Source organism: Saccopteryx leptura, chromosome 2 (assembly GCF_036850995.1).
Source record: "Saccopteryx leptura isolate mSacLep1 chromosome 2, mSacLep1_pri_phased_curated, whole genome shotgun sequence".
Lineage (NCBI taxonomy): Eukaryota > Metazoa > Chordata > Mammalia > Chiroptera > Emballonuridae > Saccopteryx > Saccopteryx leptura.
The window spans coordinates 271,062,502-271,080,783 of NC_089504.1; the positions used below are offsets into that span (position 1 = coordinate 271,062,502).

At 36.3% G+C, this 18,282-nt stretch overlaps 1 protein-coding gene across 1 annotated transcript in view; it reads right to left on the reverse strand.

The window, feature by feature from the left end:
• Nucleotides 1–18,282, reverse strand: part of PPP2R5A (protein phosphatase 2 regulatory subunit B'alpha) — a 62,103-nt gene that overhangs the window by 17,799 nt on the left and 26,022 nt on the right. Inside the window, exons 2-8 of the mRNA XM_066361789.1 lie at nt 18,229–18,282; nt 15,076–15,177; nt 9,254–9,346; nt 4,180–4,310; nt 2,142–2,201; nt 1,096–1,204; nt 414–467 (exon numbers count right to left, since the gene is read on the reverse strand). The exon at nt 18,229–18,282 is cut by the window's right edge and continues 143 nt beyond it. Coding sequence (XP_066217886.1) covers nt 414–467; nt 1,096–1,204; nt 2,142–2,201; nt 4,180–4,310; nt 9,254–9,346; nt 15,076–15,177; nt 18,229–18,282 — 603 coding nt within the window. The remainder of the gene's footprint in view (nt 1–413; nt 468–1,095; nt 1,205–2,141; nt 2,202–4,179; nt 4,311–9,253; nt 9,347–15,075; nt 15,178–18,228) is intronic.

The following is an 18,282-nucleotide window of genomic DNA, read 5'->3' on the forward strand; positions in this document are numbered from 1 at the left end:
ATAATCTATTTTCTGAATCTTCATACTATAGTTAAATATACAGTAAGCAGAATTCAAGTACTGAATTGCTATGTTGATTCATAAACAACAACCTTTATTCCAAGATTACATCTTAAGCATCAGTGAAGAGAATATGTATATAAAATTTCACTGTAGTCACAAGATCCTGTCATCAACTACTATCTGTTAATATATATTAATCTATGCTTGTTATTCAAGACACATAACTCATGAGAATGCCCCTTCCCAACCCTGTTCTTTAAATGTAGATTAACCTCACATTGCTTGTCAATGATTTTAAAGTACATTACTAGTATTATTTGATAACTCTATAATGGTATATAACGGTATAAAGGTAGGTAGACTGAAGTGCTGCAATGTAGACCAAAAATAAAAACAAATAGACAACTTACTGGTTCTGTTAATGTTGTATCTTTCTCCAGGAACTGTACAACACAGTAGGCTAGCTAAAATGTAAGGGACAGTTTATAAATTGAGTGAAGTAACATTTAGTGATGCAGGGTTTTTATATTTAGCTAACGAAAATGACTACTTCATTTTAATAAATTTTACTCTAGGCTAATCTCATTATATAAAAATTAATATACTCACATTTGTATAACTTTTTAACCTTGAAAATAACTTCTAATTAAAAAACATTTTTTTCAGTAACTTCTGACTATAAAGTTAAGACTAGAGCTAACATTTTCTTTTTTCAGCATATTTCTATATGTATGCCTATGGTGATAACAATATTCTCTAAATATTAATAGAGGAGACAAAATAGGTTATCACAGCTAGACAGAACATTCTGCAGTTACGTAAATTTATTCAGCATCATTTAATTAGGTTAGGGCCTAGACTAGAAAATAAGTTGGTATCTTATTTCCTGTATTTATACTTAATGTACATTGAGCTTATTTAATAATTCTAAATAAAATACTTTTAAATTATAATAAAAATGTGCTTTGGATGACTTACAAAGTCAAGTGTTTAATCATGCTTATAACTGCCACCTTAGTACTTCTCAGTTTCTCTGCCTTTATATCAATCTTTGAAACTTTTCATTTAATTTGAAATTTCTCTGAAACTTACCTGAGCATGAAACAAAGCTAATCCTTTTGCAGTATGCATAGGAATAAGAACCTTCATTAGAAATTGTTTATGTTCTGCTTTCAGTGGCAATGCAAAGCCATTGATAATACTGGAGGGAAAAAAAGGTAGGGGGAAGGGTTAAGTAGTTTCTACTTGATTCCTACCAGTTATTATACCCACGAGTACATAAGAACAGCACTCCACTTCATTCCAGGTGTTGAATCACTCATTTTCAAGCTACTTTAGAAAGACTATACTATGAAGTCTTTCCTCTAAGTCACTCAATGATCCCAAAAGAAAAGTAGGACTGCCAATTAATGTCCCAGTAAGTAATTAATTTCTACATTTTCTATAAAAGCCTATCACTTTATTTATGCACTGTTGCCCTTAGTGTTCCCCCCTAAAGCCTCAGGAGAGTCAATATCACAATATTAAGACTTTTTAATAGTTTTGGAAGTAAAGGGATAGTTTCTCTGACTTTACTGAAGGATCTTAAAAAGTAGTCTTCTCCATATTCATTTTCTCTTACTGAGGAGGCTAAAATCGTTCTCTAATACAAATACAGGGGTCTCAACATCTCTCAATAATGCTACTGCTATGTGGTAAATAAAGAAGCAAAATGTTCGTGTAAACTAAAAGGGTATAGATTAGTCTAAAAAGAAAAGATAGATTAGGAATGATCTGTCATCAAGGAGCAAGGATTCTTTTAACTTCATCAAAGATTCACTATAGCTTATTTCATCTCTTCCCAATCAGATCCTATAAATTTTGGAGGCAGTCTGGCAGCAATTAGGCATAAAATATGCCACAGTTTCAAAAGCAGGAAGCCTATTCTGAAACAGATGTCTTGCACCACAGTACTTTAATATGCTGACCCTCTAAAATAACTATAATAAGAATTCAGTTGAGAAACACTATCTTGTACTCCATATTTAAATTCTAAAGTATGAAATAATTTCTCCAACTCCAGCTATGAATTTAATACATAAAACATTCAAAGTTACTTAAGTCTTAGAAAGGACAACAACAAAAAATAACTGACCTACCTTCCTAATATTTCCAGGAGTTCAGCAACACCATTGAAATGCTCTGTTTCATATATAAACCTGAATTTAAAATATAGATGTATGAAAATCAAACATCAGAAACTAAAAGGAAGGAACAGAAAGGTAAAGAAATCAACCCAAAGGGCAACTATAAGAACTATACAAGCATACTGTAAGAATCCTTTGTAAATTATTTTACCTCAAATCAATTATTCTTAGCAATCTTATAAAAAAAAGTATTTCCTACTAAACCAGATACTTTAAAATATTTCCTATTTTAAGCATCTACGTCTCCTAAAATGTGCTATATGTTAAGACAACAGAATATAATTTCACTTGGAATATTTTATTTTACTTAAAAATGTGTAAGAAAGATGAGTTTTCTCAAGGAAATACTTTCCAAAATAGGAAAACCTCTACTTATAGGAAAATGCAAGAGAAAAGGACCCATATGTAATAAAGCCACTTTTATTCAGAACCTCTCCAACCCTAAACTACACTCTGCAGTCTAGCTTTCCAAGATTAAAATCACCTTTAAAAAAGGGAGTCAGGGGAGGAGAAAGGGGATTGGAAGAAGGGTATAAATAGGGACAAATATAGGGTGACGGAAGATGATTTGACTTTGGGTGATGGATATGCAACATAATTGACTGTCCAAATGATGTGTGTTTGCCCAAAATCTATGTACTCTTGTTGATCAATGTTACCCTGTTAAATTTAATTTTCTAAATAAAAAGCGGGGAGTCAAACTCGAACACAGGACAGGGAAAGGATGACACACAGCTGGGGAAAGACACTCTTGTTGTTACAATGTGGAAATGCTGGCCTAATTTGTCAGATCTTCAATTAAAAACACACCAAACCTGAAGTGTAGTACAGTATTATAGTGAAATGTCCTACTTCGAAGCAACTAAACAGACTATCACTTACACTGTAGCCAAAAGAGAGGCTCCATACAGTCTTGGCCAGATGGCTTATTTGGTTAAGAATTTTCTTTACCCTGAAGTGCAGAGGTTGCTAGTTTGATCCCTGGTCAGAGTACGTACAGGAACAGATTGATGTTCCTGTCTCTCTCATTGTCATTCTCTCTCTAATATCAATAAATAAAAATTTAAAAAGATAGGCTCCAAATAAATTTTTTTTTAATTCAGTGAGAGGAGGGGAGGCAGAGACAGACTCCCTCCCCCATATGTGCTCTGACCAGGATCCTCCCAGAAAGCCCACTAGGGGGACAATGTTCTGCCCATCTGGGGCATTGCTCTGCTGCTCAGCAACCGAGCTCTTCTTAGTGCCTGAGGTGGAGGCCATAAAGCCATCTTCAGCACCCGGGTCCAACTCACTTCAAGTGAGCCATGGCTGCAGGAGAGGATGAGAGAGAGAGAGAGAGAGAGAGAGAGAAGCAGGAGGGGGAGGGGTGTTGTGTGCCCTGACTGGGAACTGAACTCAGGACATCCACAGACCAGGCTGACACTCTACCACTGAGCCAACTAGCCAGGGCTGGCTCCATCTAAATTTAATCAGCTGTCAGAGAATCAATTGAAAGTACATCTAAGAATGACTGGTTTTTATAGTAGTTACAAATTTTTCAGACAAAAAGCTCAAAGAAATACTTAGACAAATTCTCCTCACAATAAATCTCTTTTAAAAATATATTCATTGATTTTAGAGAGAGAGGATGGGAAACAGAAACATCAATCTATTCCTGTATATGCCCTGACTGGGGATTGAACCAGCAACCTTTATGCACTGGGACAAGTGCTCTCTAACCAAGATATCCGACCAGCATGATACATCTTAAACATAAGTAACACTGGTATTACCTATTGAAAAACTTCATTATTACTATCCACTTAGATGAAAAACAGGTTGTAAATTTCTATAAAGTTAGATGAGATCAAATAATGTCCACAAAAAAGGCTAAAAATGACAAATACTAGCAGTTAAATTTCCAGATTTCATATATTAAAAGTTAACCTAAAGGAACTAGAATAAAAATAAAATATGAAGTGGGGAGCATATGACTATATGACAAATTTACCTGAGGAAAATGTTGTTAATTTGTTTTCTGATGAATGCTCTTAATCCAAGAAATTTTCCATAAATTCGATGCAGAACAGTCTTCAGGAAGTCACGTTCTCTGGGATCTTCACTATCAAAAAGCTCCAGGAGCTTTAAAAAAAAGCTGAGAAATTACTTTTTAAAAATAATTGAGCTAAAACTCCACTTTATTCTAATATTGATTTTAAGATAACCCATGAAATCTTTAAAAGGTTTTAAAGGTTCTGCTTTATCAGACTGACTTTATTCTTGCTGACTAGTGAAGCTAAAGAAAAGCTTAGGGAGTATTTTCACTTATTTCATTTCAAAAACAAGACACAATAAATAATATAAACACTTCAAAAAGTAGATCTTTTATTTGCCTAACCACTCATTTTAAAATTCTATCCCACTCCTGACTACTAAAAATGGCCCATACCTTAGTGTTGAAAATTTTTTTTTAAGATTTTTTAAAAATTTATTCATTATAGACAGGAGAGAGAGAGAGAGAGAAGGGGGAGAGGAGCAGGAAGCATCAACTCCTATATGTGCCTTGACCAGGCAAGCCCAGGGTTTTGAACTGGTGACCTCAGCGTTTCCAGGTTGACGCTTTATCCACTGTGCCACCACAGGTCAGGCCTTAGTGTTGGAATTTAAGAGATTTTTTAATGCTTTTTGATAGTTAGTCAAAATTACATATAAAATCTTAAAGCTTTTAGATTACAAGTCATTAAATAAAGGAAGTTAAAATACATGTGTAGTTTACTAGGAAGATTTATATAAACTAAGGCTTCTTTTCTGATTTTACACTCAAAAATTTCAAGAGTCACCATGCCAACAGCTCAAGTATTAGTAATTAGTTAACAGGATAAACTATTGGTAGATACATGCTAACCAAGTGGAGATCATTCATGAAATAACATTGAAATAAAAGATAAAACCAGCCTGACCAAGCGGTGGCGCAGTGGATAGAGCATCGGACTGGGATGCAGAAGGACCCAGGTTCGAGACCCCAGGGTTGCCATCTTGAGCACGGGCTCATCTGGCTTGAGCAAAAAGCTCACTAGCATGGACCCAAGGTCACTGACTCGAGCAGGGGGTTACTCGGTCTGCTGTAGCCCCACGGTCAAGGCACATAATGAGAAAGCAGTCAATGAACAACTACGGTGTCGCAACGAAAAACTGATGATTGATGCTTCACATTTCTCTCTGTTCCTGTCTGTCTGTCCCTATCTATCCCTCTATCTGACTCTCTCTCTGTCCCTGAACCCCCCCCCCAAAAGATAAAACCACAGATTTAAAAGTCAGTTTAGCAAATGGCTGGAAAGTTTTAAACCAGTTCAAATCAGCCAAATCCTTTTCCTTTATACATTCTTCAGCAAAGGCAGGATAAAGAGATATTTGAAAATTTTAAAGTCAAAAGCTCAAATTTCTAATCTAAAGTAGTAAAGTGAATTTCTTCCGTCAAAAAAAGTATAACTGCCTGACCAGTGGTGGCGCAATGGAAAGAGCATCAACCTGGGATGCTGAGGACCCTGGTTCGAAACCTGAGGTCTCTGGATTGAGTGTGGGCTCATCCAGCTTGAGCGCAGGCTCACCAGCTTGAGCGTGGAATCATAGACATGATCCCATGGTCGCTGGCATGAGCCCAAAGGTCACAGCACTTATGAGAAGCAATCAATGAACAACTAAAGTACCACAACTACTAGTTGATGCTTCTCATCTCTCCATCTCTTAAAAAAAAAAAAGTATTACTGTATTTTAAATGAAACAATGGAGCTTCTTAGGAAAAAGATATAAAATGATCTCTCTTGAAATATGAAGTCCTCCAGGCATTTTATACTCTGCACTTGGGTATCAATAATTACAGTTAAGAGAGCAAGATCTGAACCTCATCCGAAGTTCTTTTTCCATTCTGTCTTGAATTATATGTAGTTATTTACATGTGTATCTCTTCTACTAAAGTAGATGTTTTTTGAGGATAGTGATAACTTTTGTCATATTTGTCATAAACAAGTGTCTTACTTAGTTTGCATTCTTTGTCCACATAGTTATAAAAGTACTGTACAAGGCTCCAGCAAAACCATCCATCGTGGAGCATGAGAATTTATGTTAATATACCTAATAAATTCAGTTCAAATTATTCTAATTAAAAATGATAAACTATTCACTTAAGACACTCATATCTAAGTTTCTGATGTTGGGTTACTTGGAAGATACACTTTCAAATTAATAAAAGGGGCCCTTAATCAAGGTGCTCATGTCTAATTCAAGAACAAATATAATTTAATACAAGATTATCCATAGGGGTAAAATATTTAGCTAGAGAGTAGTTGTTAGCGAAGTGTCAAATCTATTTTGAAATATAATCTAAATAAAATAATCTATTTAGATACATCATTAACACAATGAAACACAAAACTAAGACTCAGGAAACTTTCTTATCCTGGCTCTGATACATTTATCTAACTACTTTTAAGGATAATTTATAAACCAAGAGCCTGTTTCTTCATTGATAAAATGAGAAAGGTTGAAACCAATTATTATTTTCTTTTTTAAGAGAAAGTTGGAGATTAAGAGTGTCTAATTCAAATCCTGACTGTGCCACCCACTGTCTGTGTGAAATTGGACATGATCAAGCTCTTTATAGAAGGACAGTGCCTGGCACGTAAAAAGTACTCAACAATTCTTAGCTTCCTTCTTTCTTCTGAAACCCTGTGATATGAACATAACCTGAAACTATGCAATTATTTTCTTCTCTTGAAAAAATGAATTGTCCAAATTCATATACCTTAAGATTTTTCTCCTGTACTTTTAAGTCTTCAAACTTACCACCTAATAAATTTCAAAATACAGAAGCTGAGAATTCCCACATACAATATACTATTTAGTAAAACAATACACTAAGAATACCTCAGAAAAGTGATCTGTGAAAGCAGTCTTACAGACTGCTAAAAACAAATTATTGGCCTTGGCTTCTCAACTAATTCAGGCATTTAGAGCAGAGGTAGAATGTGGGTCTCCAACTGTACCAGTTTATTTCTTGTTTCCACTGAAACCCACTGAATAGTCCAGCAGCTGAAATACCTCAATCTCCAGACTGAGGAAGCAGCAAGGCAACTGTTCCCCAAATTGTTTCCCTCATCCTGCTATTATTATCTTAAATACAATTCAATATGGCATTACTAGAGTTCCTTAATAGCACACCAGAGCTACAGAAAGAAATAAGCATTCAACTGCAATTACCAAAATAAGTTCCATTTAGTCTGATTTTTACTTATGATTAAAATAGGCATTTTACTTGTTAATACACACCTAACATTTCTTCACTGTTCATGAGAGCTACTTGAATGGCTGAAGAACATATTCTTGATAAAGTTCTTTGTTTATCAATACATTCAAAGCAACTAGTCGGAATACTTTATATGAGGTCAGGGACAATTATAAACAACAAAAAATGAACTCCAAATATGTGTAACTCATGTTTGTAGAATCTTTATCATAAGGAATACACAGTGGTCGTAGATGGTAGGAAGGCTTCTTGTAGTAATTTTAATCCTGGCCTCAGCACTGGGTTTATTGATTCCCTTACATCAGGGGTCTCAAACTCACGGCCCACAGGCCGCATGCGGCCCGCAGACTAATCCACGAAGTTCAAAATATTTTGGATAAAATTAAGTAAGCCTAGGGGCCTACTTGTATTTTCATTTCTCTAGCATCCTAGCTAGATATTAGCTTAGTTAACAGCAGTTGTGATGCGAACTACAGTTTCTGGTTGTTTTGTGACACTGAGTAAACTGCATGTACGATTGTGCTTGTTGTACTGATTTTTTTTTTTTTTTTCAACTGCAGTGAGAAAAGTGTTGCGTAACAGTTGCCTTTTGTAGACCTAGTGCGGCCTGCCTAACGGCTGTGATCTTGCTCTGCGGCCCACATGCTGAGTTGAGTTTGAGACCCCTGCCTTACATCCACCTTCTACCTTTCTTTAAAATGCAAATAACTCTAGAAGAGGAGAGCATCAAATTCCTAATGAGACCTTAGAAACTGACAAGTATTTCAAAAGAGAAAAACTTGGTCTACTTTTACAATTTGAACATATTCTGAGGCCCTGCTTGGTTGGCTCAGCGGTAGAGCATCAGCCCAGCATGTGGAAGTCCTGGGTTCGATTCCCAGTCAGGGCACACAGGAGAGAAGCGACCATCTGCTTCTCCACCTCCCCCCTGCCATCTCTCTTCCTCCTGCAGCCATGGTTTGAATGGTTTGAGCAAGTTGGCCCTGGGCGCTGAGGATGGCCCCATGGCCTCACCTCAAGTGCTAAAAGAGCTCAGTTGCCAGAGCAACAGAGCAGTGGCCCCAGATAGGCAATACGGGCCTTGCCTGGTGGATCACGGTTGGGGTGCATGTGGGAGTCTGTCTGCCTCCCTCTCACTTAATAATAATAAAACCATATTCTGAGAAATTAATTTTGAATAAGTAGGTTCCAAAAGTAACACTAATAACTAGTTTATAAAAAGAGAGAAGGTATCACATATATTTAACTCTAACTCCTTTTCTTCTTAAGAAAACCATTTTATCTGTGGTTTAGGAATTGGGTGGCTAGAATGCCTAAGGTGGGAAGGGGAAAGGGAAGGTAACTGATGCTGGATGACTGGAATGGACCCTAATGTCCAAACTCCTAACAATGATCCCATTTCTATTTTTCCCTCTGGCATTTCAGCGTCACAATGCTTAAAACATATTTCAAGTTTAAAGGCTTATAATTAAAAGGTAAGGTTTACCCTTAGGTTGAATGGTCATACAAAAATTTCTAAGATATTGCAGAAATACTTGCTTTGCTGGTCTTTATAAAATAACTGAGAATCTAGGATTGGACAGGATAGTTTGACTTCATTAGAAGTCATCCTTTCTTTAAAATACTCTCATATTCTCAAGCTACTTTATTTTTATCCTAATTTCCTGGTAAGAATATTAAATCAAAATAAACCATTAAAGTTTTGAAAGACTACTTTAATCACAAGTTAATAAATAATTGCTAAGATGAATATAAGAAAATTTAAAACATAAGAATTCCTTACCTGTTGTACAAATTTCTGATCAATGTATCGCTTTGCAATGCTAGGCTGGAAATCAGGGCTCTCCAAAAATCTTAAGAAGAATTCATACACCAACTATGAGAGAAAGTCAAATATAAGATGATGCCTATAAAACATTACGCTAAGTTATGTCATACAAAACACACCTTCTTTACCAACTAGTAGGGATATTTCAGATCTCATTAGAAAATGTAACATTTAAAAAAAACTAAATATATATTCACAATTTGGTCTCCTAAGCTGGTAAATTTTGAAGTTTATTGCTTTGCATCACTCATTGTAATGTTATACAGAAGCTAGAAAATGAAAATGGTGCCTATTTAATTAAGAAGACTATTTTTCCAGTCCATATTCACTTGGAACATGTTCTTTCTTTAGTGGAACACTACACTACCTCAAATTAATCTCCAGAGTTGGTTAAATACAGGATCAGAAACCTCAAGATAAGTGTAAACTAAAAAAAGAAAAAGAAAAGTAAACTGGATTGTAAAGGGCAGTGTATCAATTACAATAAAAAAAGAAAAACTTCATCTTAAAACTATAGTAGGGAAAAAAAGTCAACTCAAAACCAGCATTTCAGATCCATACTTGAGAAATAATGAACCAAATAATTTAAATACAGAGCTCAGGAAGGAATGTCTGGACACCACAGTGAATAAACTGCAAATCACAGCACACAGCAGGCCTTCTACTGACCAAGTGCCAGGATCTGAAAAGTACAAGCAAATGTTCACTTGCTACCACAAATCAGGAAAGCACTCTTCAGTTGCCTCCATTACACCTACATCTGTCTTCCAAGGGGAAAGACAAATATATTTATACTAAAGTTTTTTGTTGTTTTTTTGTTTGTTTGTTTTTTACAGAGACAGAGAGAGAGTCAGAGTGAGGGATAGACAGGGACAGACAGACAGGAATGGAGAGATGAGAAGCATCAATCATTAGTTTTTCGTTGCGCATTGCGACACCTTAGTTGTTCATTGATTGCTTTCTCATATGTGCCTTGACCGCGGGCCTTCAGCAGACCGAGTAACCCCTTGCTCAAGCCAGCGACCTTGGGTCCAAGCTGGCGAGCTTTTTGCTCAAGCCAGCTGAGCCCACGCTCAAACTGGCAACCACGGGGTCTCAAACCTGGGTCTTCCGCATCCCACTCTGACACTCTATCCACTGCGCCACCGCCTGGTCAGGCTATACTAAAATTTTTTTATTGTAACCTAACAGCTATAAAAGGCAGGAAGGCAGGAGTATAGCCCAAAGTGCGGCTTAATTTATTAGATATTATACTATATATCAATCTTGCACTCTAAAAGAAAAAGATTAGATCCCAAAGTAAAAAAGTCATTCAATGAACATTTAGGTAGCTACTTAGGCCACACAGAGAAGGCAGCAGGAAAAAAAGACTGCAACACTAAATTTACAGACCTCACAAACTACCAAAAAGTAGTACCAGATTTGGGCCCTATTATTCACCCAAGGAGTAACACATTTTTACTACTACAAATTCAATAATATTCCAAGGCTAACAACAATGTTAGGATCTGAGTAAATACTGCTTTCTTTTGTTGGACACATCTTTGCTCAACTATGCAAATGAAGTGACACCTACCTGGACTAACTTTTAATGTTAAATATGAATTAAGGATATAACAAGAATAGAAGTTGTTATCAATTAAGTTTTTATTTATAAATTTCTAATCAGCCAATGGTATAATTTGCTTTGTGATATACACATGTGAAAAGTCATCCGGAAGTGATCCGAGTTCTCTGAAGAGCTGGTCCAGTCTCATGAACTGCTCTGTACTTTCATTGGCACATCTTGCTCAGCGCCTGTTTTCATGTCCAACACTGGACTATTGTGATATTGTGGTATAACAGAAAACATATATTTGATTTTCATCCTGGTTGTTGGCACAAAGCTCCTAAAACCCCTGGAATTTCCTGAATGATATGAAGTGAGACAACTGCCTAACCAGGCAGTGGCACAGTGGATAGAGCATCAGCCTGGGATGCTGAAGACCCAGGTTCAAAACCCTGAGGTTGCTGGCTTGAGTGTGGGGTTGCTGGCTTGAGTGTGGGATCATAGACATGACCCCACGGTCAATGGCTTGAGCTCAAGGTTGCTGGTTTGAGCAAAGGGTCATTGGCTTGGCTGAAACCCCCCCCCCCCAATCAAGGCACATAGAGAAAGCAAGCAATGAACAACTAAGGTGCCATAACTATGAGTTGCTTCTCATCTATAGATACTTCTCATCTCTCTCCCTTCTTGTCTCTCTCTCTTTCTTTCTCTCTCTCTCTCTCTCTCACACACACACACACACACAAAAGGTATTAAAAGAAAAAGGCCACTAGCCAAGAATTCTATATCCAGCTAAACTTTCCTTCAAAAAATGAAGGGGATGTTCACAATAGTGAAGATCTGGAAACAGCCCAAGTGTCCGTCAGTGGACAAGTGGATTAAAAAGCTGTGGTACATATATACTATGGAATACTATGGGGCCATGAAAAATAAGGAAATATTACCTTTGTAACAACATGGATGGACCTGAAAACCATTATGTTAAGTGAAATAAGCCAGGCAGAGAAAGAAAAATATCATATGACCTCATTCATTTGATGAATCCAAGGAATAATGTGAACTGAGGAACGGAATTAAATCTGAAGGGAAGGGGGGAGGGAGCTACTGGGAGCAAGAGATATGTTGAGGGGAATATGGGGGGATGCAATCAGGGCAACAATAGAATCTATGTAAACACAATAAATTTTAAAAAAATGAATTGCCTGATTGGTGGGGGTACAGTGGATAAAGCATCAACCTGGGATGCTGAGGTCCCAGGTTTGAAGCCTCAAGGTCATCAGCTTGAGCACGGGCTCACCAGTTTGAGCATGGGACCACTGACATGATCCCATGGTCACTGGCTTGAAGGCCAAGGTCGCTGGATTGAACAAGTGGTCACTAGCTCAGTTGCAGCCCCTATTCAAGGAACATGAGAAGCAATCAATGAACAACAACAACAAAAAAATGCCGCAACTACGAGTTGATGCTTCTCATCTCTCTCTTCCTGTCTTTCTCTCTCTTGCTTATAACAACAACAACAATAATAATAATAATAAAATGAAGGGGACTTTAAGACATTCCCAGATAAACAAATACTGAGAAAATTCATCACGAACAGACCTTCCCCACAACAAATACTAAAGGGAATCCTTTGAGCTGAAATGAAAGGACACCATATGTAACTTGAATCCATAGGAAGAAATAAAGAGCATGGGTAAAGGTAACTACATAGGTAAATATACAAGACAGTATAAATGTATTTTTAATTTATAACTCTATTATGCTTTACCAGAGAACCACATAAAGCTTATAATGCCTTAAGGCATAAAATGTATAAAGAACTAAGTTGTATGACAATACCACAAAGAAGTGGGGAGGGAATTAAGGTATACCGGAACAAAATTTTAGATATTACTGATTTTATGCTAGTATTCAACCAAACTAGATTGTTTTAAAATACTAATTACAATTCCCAGGGTAATAAAATAAGTCAACCAGCCTGACCCATGGTGGCACAGTTGATAAGATGTCAACCTGGAGTATTAAGATTGCTGGTTTGAAATGATAAAATGTCAACCTGGAGTATTAAGATTGCTGGTTTGAAACCCTGGGCTGGCCTGGTCAAAGCACATACAACAAGCAGTCAATGAACAACTAAAGTGAAGCAACTTTGAGTTAGTACTTCTCACTCCCCATCTGCACTCTGTAAAATCAATAAATAAAATCTTTTAAAAAAAAGTCAACCAAATTAGATTGTTTTAAAATGTTAATTGCAATTCCCAGGGTAACTACTGATAAAGTAAGTCAAAAACTATAATTAAAGAAACATGGGAATTAAAATGGTACCCTTCAAAATACCTATTTAATATAGAAGGCAATAATGGAGAAGTAAAACAAAAAAGACGTAAGATAGAAAATGACAAAATGGAAGATGTAAATCCTCCTACCTTATCAGTAATAATATTAAATGTAAACAGATTAAGCATTCCAGTCAAAAGTCAGATATGGTCAAAACTGATTAAAAACAAAACAAAACATGATCCAACCACGTGCTGTTTACAAGAAACACAATTTAGATTCAAGAAACAGATTAAAATAGCAAAGACACCATGCAAACAGTAACCAAAGGAGAGCTGAATAGCCATACTAATATCAGAAAAATAAACACAGAAACTTTTACTAGAATTATGATAAAAGACACCCATAAGGAAAATATAACAATTATTAACATATGTAGCTAAGATTTGGGCCCCAGAAACACATGAAATAAAAAGTGACAGGACTAAAGAGAAAAATATACAATTTAACAATCGTAGTTGGAGACATCAATATCTCACTTTCAATAATGGATAGAACTAAACAGAAGATCAACAAGGAAACAAAATACTTGAACATTATAAACCAATTACACCTAACATTTCTACAGTACACTCTGCCCAACACATTCTTCTGAAGAACACTTGAAACATTCCCCAGGATAGACTATATGCTAATCCATAAAACAAGCCTCAATAAGTTTAAAAGGGTTGAAACTATAATATTTAAATTATATTTATTATCCAACCACAGTGGAATAAAATTAGAAATCAGTAAGATAAATATGGGAGTCACAAATATGTAGAAATTCAACACATCCCAAAAAAACTGAGTAAAAAAAAAAATCAAAAGGGAAATTATACTTGGAAATAAATGAGAACAAAACCACAACATATCAAAACTATGGGCAACAGACACTAAAACAAAAACTAGTACACAAATGTTCTTAAAAGCTCTAGTCACAATAGCCAAAAGACAAAAGCCATTCTAATGTTTATCTGATTAATGAATAAACAAAGGATAGTATATCCATACAATGGAATATTATTCAGTCATTAAAAGGAATGTACTAATACATGCTACAGTATTGATAAACCTTGAAAATATATGCTAAGGGAAAGAACCCATACACAAAAGATCACATGTTATATGACTCCATTCATATTAAATACACAGAACAGGCAGATCCATAGAAAAAGTATATAGATTAGTAGTCATCAGGGGCTATGGGGATAGTGGAATGGAAATGTGACTGCTAATGATGAGGAAGTTTCCATTTGGGGTGATGAAAAAGTTCTGGAACTAGACAGTGATGAAGGTTGCACAGCACTGTGAATGTACCACTGAATAGTATACTTTAAAATAGTTTAAATGGTAAAAGTCAAGTGTATTTTATCACAATAAAAAAGGTGAAAAGCAATATTTTAGGAAAAGAAAATAATGTTACCCTTGGCCAGTTGGCTCAGCAGTAGAGAGTCAGCCTGGCATGTGAAAGTCCTGGGTTCAAGTCCCGATCAGGACACACAGGAGAAGCAACCATCTGCTTCTCCACCTCTCCCCCTCCTCCTCCTTCTCTCTCTTTCTCTTCCCCTCCTGCAGCCATGGCTTAAATGGTTTGAGCAAGCTGGCCCTGGTGCTGAAGATGGCTCCATGGCCCCGCCTAAGGTGCTGAAATAGTTTAGTTGCCCAGCAACAGAGCAGTGGCCCCAGATGGGCAGAGTATCACCCTGTAGGTGACCTGCTGGGTGGATCTCCATCAGGACGCATGTGGGAATCTGTCTCTCTGCCTCCCTGCCTCTCAATTAATTTTTTTTAAAAGAATATTAAAAAATATTAAAAGCCAAAAATTTTAAATAGACACTCAGATCTGAAAGAGAGCCATGATTTCAGAATATCATAAATATAAAAAGTGTCAATATGTAATTATGTTTCATACTTGTATGTGAGGCCACGAAGCCTCAAGTGTGGGTTCATCTTCTTCTGGATCAAAATCTGGATTATCACTTGGAGGAAGAGTACGGAAGATATTAGCACTTATCTGTAAAGAGAAATAAATTCAGATTTATGTTCTTTGTTGTGTAACTGAATTCAACAATGCAAAATAAAATATTTTTAAGATAACGTTATCTAAGAAAAAAGTTTATGTTGTGGCCATAAACTTAAAAAAACTATAAACTAGCAGTAGAGCATTGGCCCAGCATGTGGAAGTCCTGGGTTTGATTACCAGCCAGGGCACATAGGGGAAGCACCCATCTGTTTCTCCACCCCTACCCCTCTCCTTCCTCTCTGTCTCTTTCTTCCCCTCCCACAGCCAAGGCTCCATTGGAGCAGCGATTGCCCAGGCCGCTGAGGATGGCTCCGTGGCCTCTGCCTCAGGCGCCGGAATGGCTCTGATTGCGGCAGAGCGACGCCCCAAGATGGGCAGAGCATCGCCCCCTGGTGGGCATGCTGGGTGGATCCCGGTCGGGCGCATGCGGGAGTCTGTCTGACTGCCTCGCCGTTTCCAACTTCAGAGAAATACAAAAAAGAAAAAAAAAAGAAAAAAAAAACCCCACTATAAACAGCCTGACCAGTGGTGGTACAGTGGATAGAACATCGACCCAGGACACTAAGGTCCCGGGTTTGAGACCCTGATATCACCGTCTTAAGGTTGCTGGTTTGAGCAAGGGGTCACTGGCTCAGCTGGAGACCCCTAGTCAAGGCACATATGAGAAGCAATCAATGACAATTACTGAAGTGCCAGAACTATGAGTTGATGCTTCTCATCTCTCTCCCTCCACTCCCCCCCCCCCCAAACCAAACAAAAACCTATAAACCTCCTTAAGATACGAGGAAGGCAGGCAGGCATTGTTCTTCTCTTTTCACTATCCAATAACTCTTTTCTTCTTCAGATGCTATGCTACCGAAAATTACAGATTATCTATAGATTCCTCTTCCTTAAATTACAAATTGTTCTAAATTTTGCTTTTAAAAAGGAAGGGAAGGGGAGGAGAAGGGATGAAAGTTTTTTTTGGGGGGGAAAGCATAAACGTTCTGAATCTAACTATCCCTAACTTGGTTCTTTTCATCTTTCCCCATATTCTGACTCAGCCATTTACTTATCTTATAACCCAAGGAGTTTGGTAAAATATTTCTATTCTTACATATATATACCACACACTAAGGAAGAGGAGGAAGGGGGTAAATATTTTCACTACTACTATAGACATAAGTTTGTAATATCTCATGATGATTTATTTTACTGTATTTCATCTACTCTGAGCCTTCTTGAAAAAATCTTTGAAATCAGGATGTACTCTGAGTTTTTATTTTATATTGAATGAAATCCAGTATTTATAATTTCATCTTTCACACTATCTATCTCAGTACCAAGATAAACTACATATCCTTTTTCTCTAGCAAAGGATAGATTGTGGTACCAGCTCATAATTCTTTGAAGAATGATGAACAGACTAACAGACCAAATGGTTAAATGACACTTAAGGTCATACTACTGAGGGAGTGGTGATTTGAGGTAAACTATCTGGGGAATAGAAGATGAGACAAGGGGTATATGGTGGTGCAAGCAGATTTTCAACTATTCTTATGAAGTGGCATCTATGGTAGGCCAAATAACTGCTAATCGTCAATTACTATACCATAAGGCTTATAAAGTAGTAACGTAAAATTTGATCTGCTAGAAAATTAACTATACATAATATACCAAAGAGCCTTAAAGGACCTGACTTCACTTTTATCTAGAAATTAGAAACACACACACACACACACACACACACACACACACACACATATTCCTTTTTACTTGGGGAAAACAATTACATCCCAAAATTTATTAGTATATAGCAATTACAGAATAATTTGACTAAATATGAGTACTTTCGATATCTAAGTCAACAACTTTTCGAGATAAAAATAAAGCATCTTTCCCAGAACCTGCAAAATCCCTAAATACAATACATTTGAAGTCAGTGAAAATATTGATGGGAATATTACTTTTCTTCCTGAACATTTTTAAATTAACAAAAAATAAAAAGCCTACCAATAGTCACTATTTATATTTTTGAACTGTCACCTTTTACTGTCTCTGGGAGTTTAGAAAGCCAAGTTCATTGTGAATAATGTTCTCTTTATAGCTAATCTTTAAAATTTTTTAATACTTCTATTTTCATTTTTTAAATCAAAATTTCTTAAGTCCTTTTAATAGGTCTTCTAGTACAATATGATAAAAGAAATATCAATTAGCATATTAGGGTGGAATTGAACTTTCCTATACACTCTGCTCTTCCCCTAGAATATCTATTAGGCAAAGGGAAGGAAATGAAAGCAACTAACTATAGGTTATACTTGCTATACCTTGGAAACATTTAAGCTTAAATTATGTACTCAGTGATTCTCTAATTATTCCAACTAATTTTTATGTATTTTGTTAGTATGTATACAAAAATCACAAATCCTAAACCCATGTCTACTGTCTGGTGGAGAATAAGGTTGAATTATTAATAAACAGTATCCTAAACAATCTTACTTCAATAAAGTTCGCAGATATTTCAAATATTTAGTTACACTATTTGCCTTCTTAAAGATCTGAGTTTTGATTGAAATTCAGGTGATATATACAGAATCTACAAATATAATATTAAAAATGTCCTAAATACAATTTTTTTTTAGATCTGACTCCTTTTAACTACCACTGAAATGTGGACAGTACCATAGTTTTTCATTGGTCTTTTCTTTCCCCTTTAGACTTTCTCTCTTGGTGACTATTCAGCCCCAGGATATTAATTATCTACCAATCATTATAATCTCGAGCCTACATCTTTCTCCTAAACTCTTGGGCTCTAGATCTGCACTACCCAATACAATAGCCGCCAGCCACTGTGGCTACTGAATTTCCCAACTACTATAAGCAATGTCAGCATCACTGAAATGAATGGATAATGTTTCAAATGGACTATTAAAAAAAACCACATTCTTTTGAGTACAGTAATTATTGTACACTTATTAAAAATAAGTTTCATTAATTCATAATTACCCCTCAGATGTTACTTGAATATATATAAATCTGAGGAACATAGGTCTAGAGGCTTACCATTTTTACTATATCAGAATACGCTGATTCAACAATTACACCACGATTAGTTGA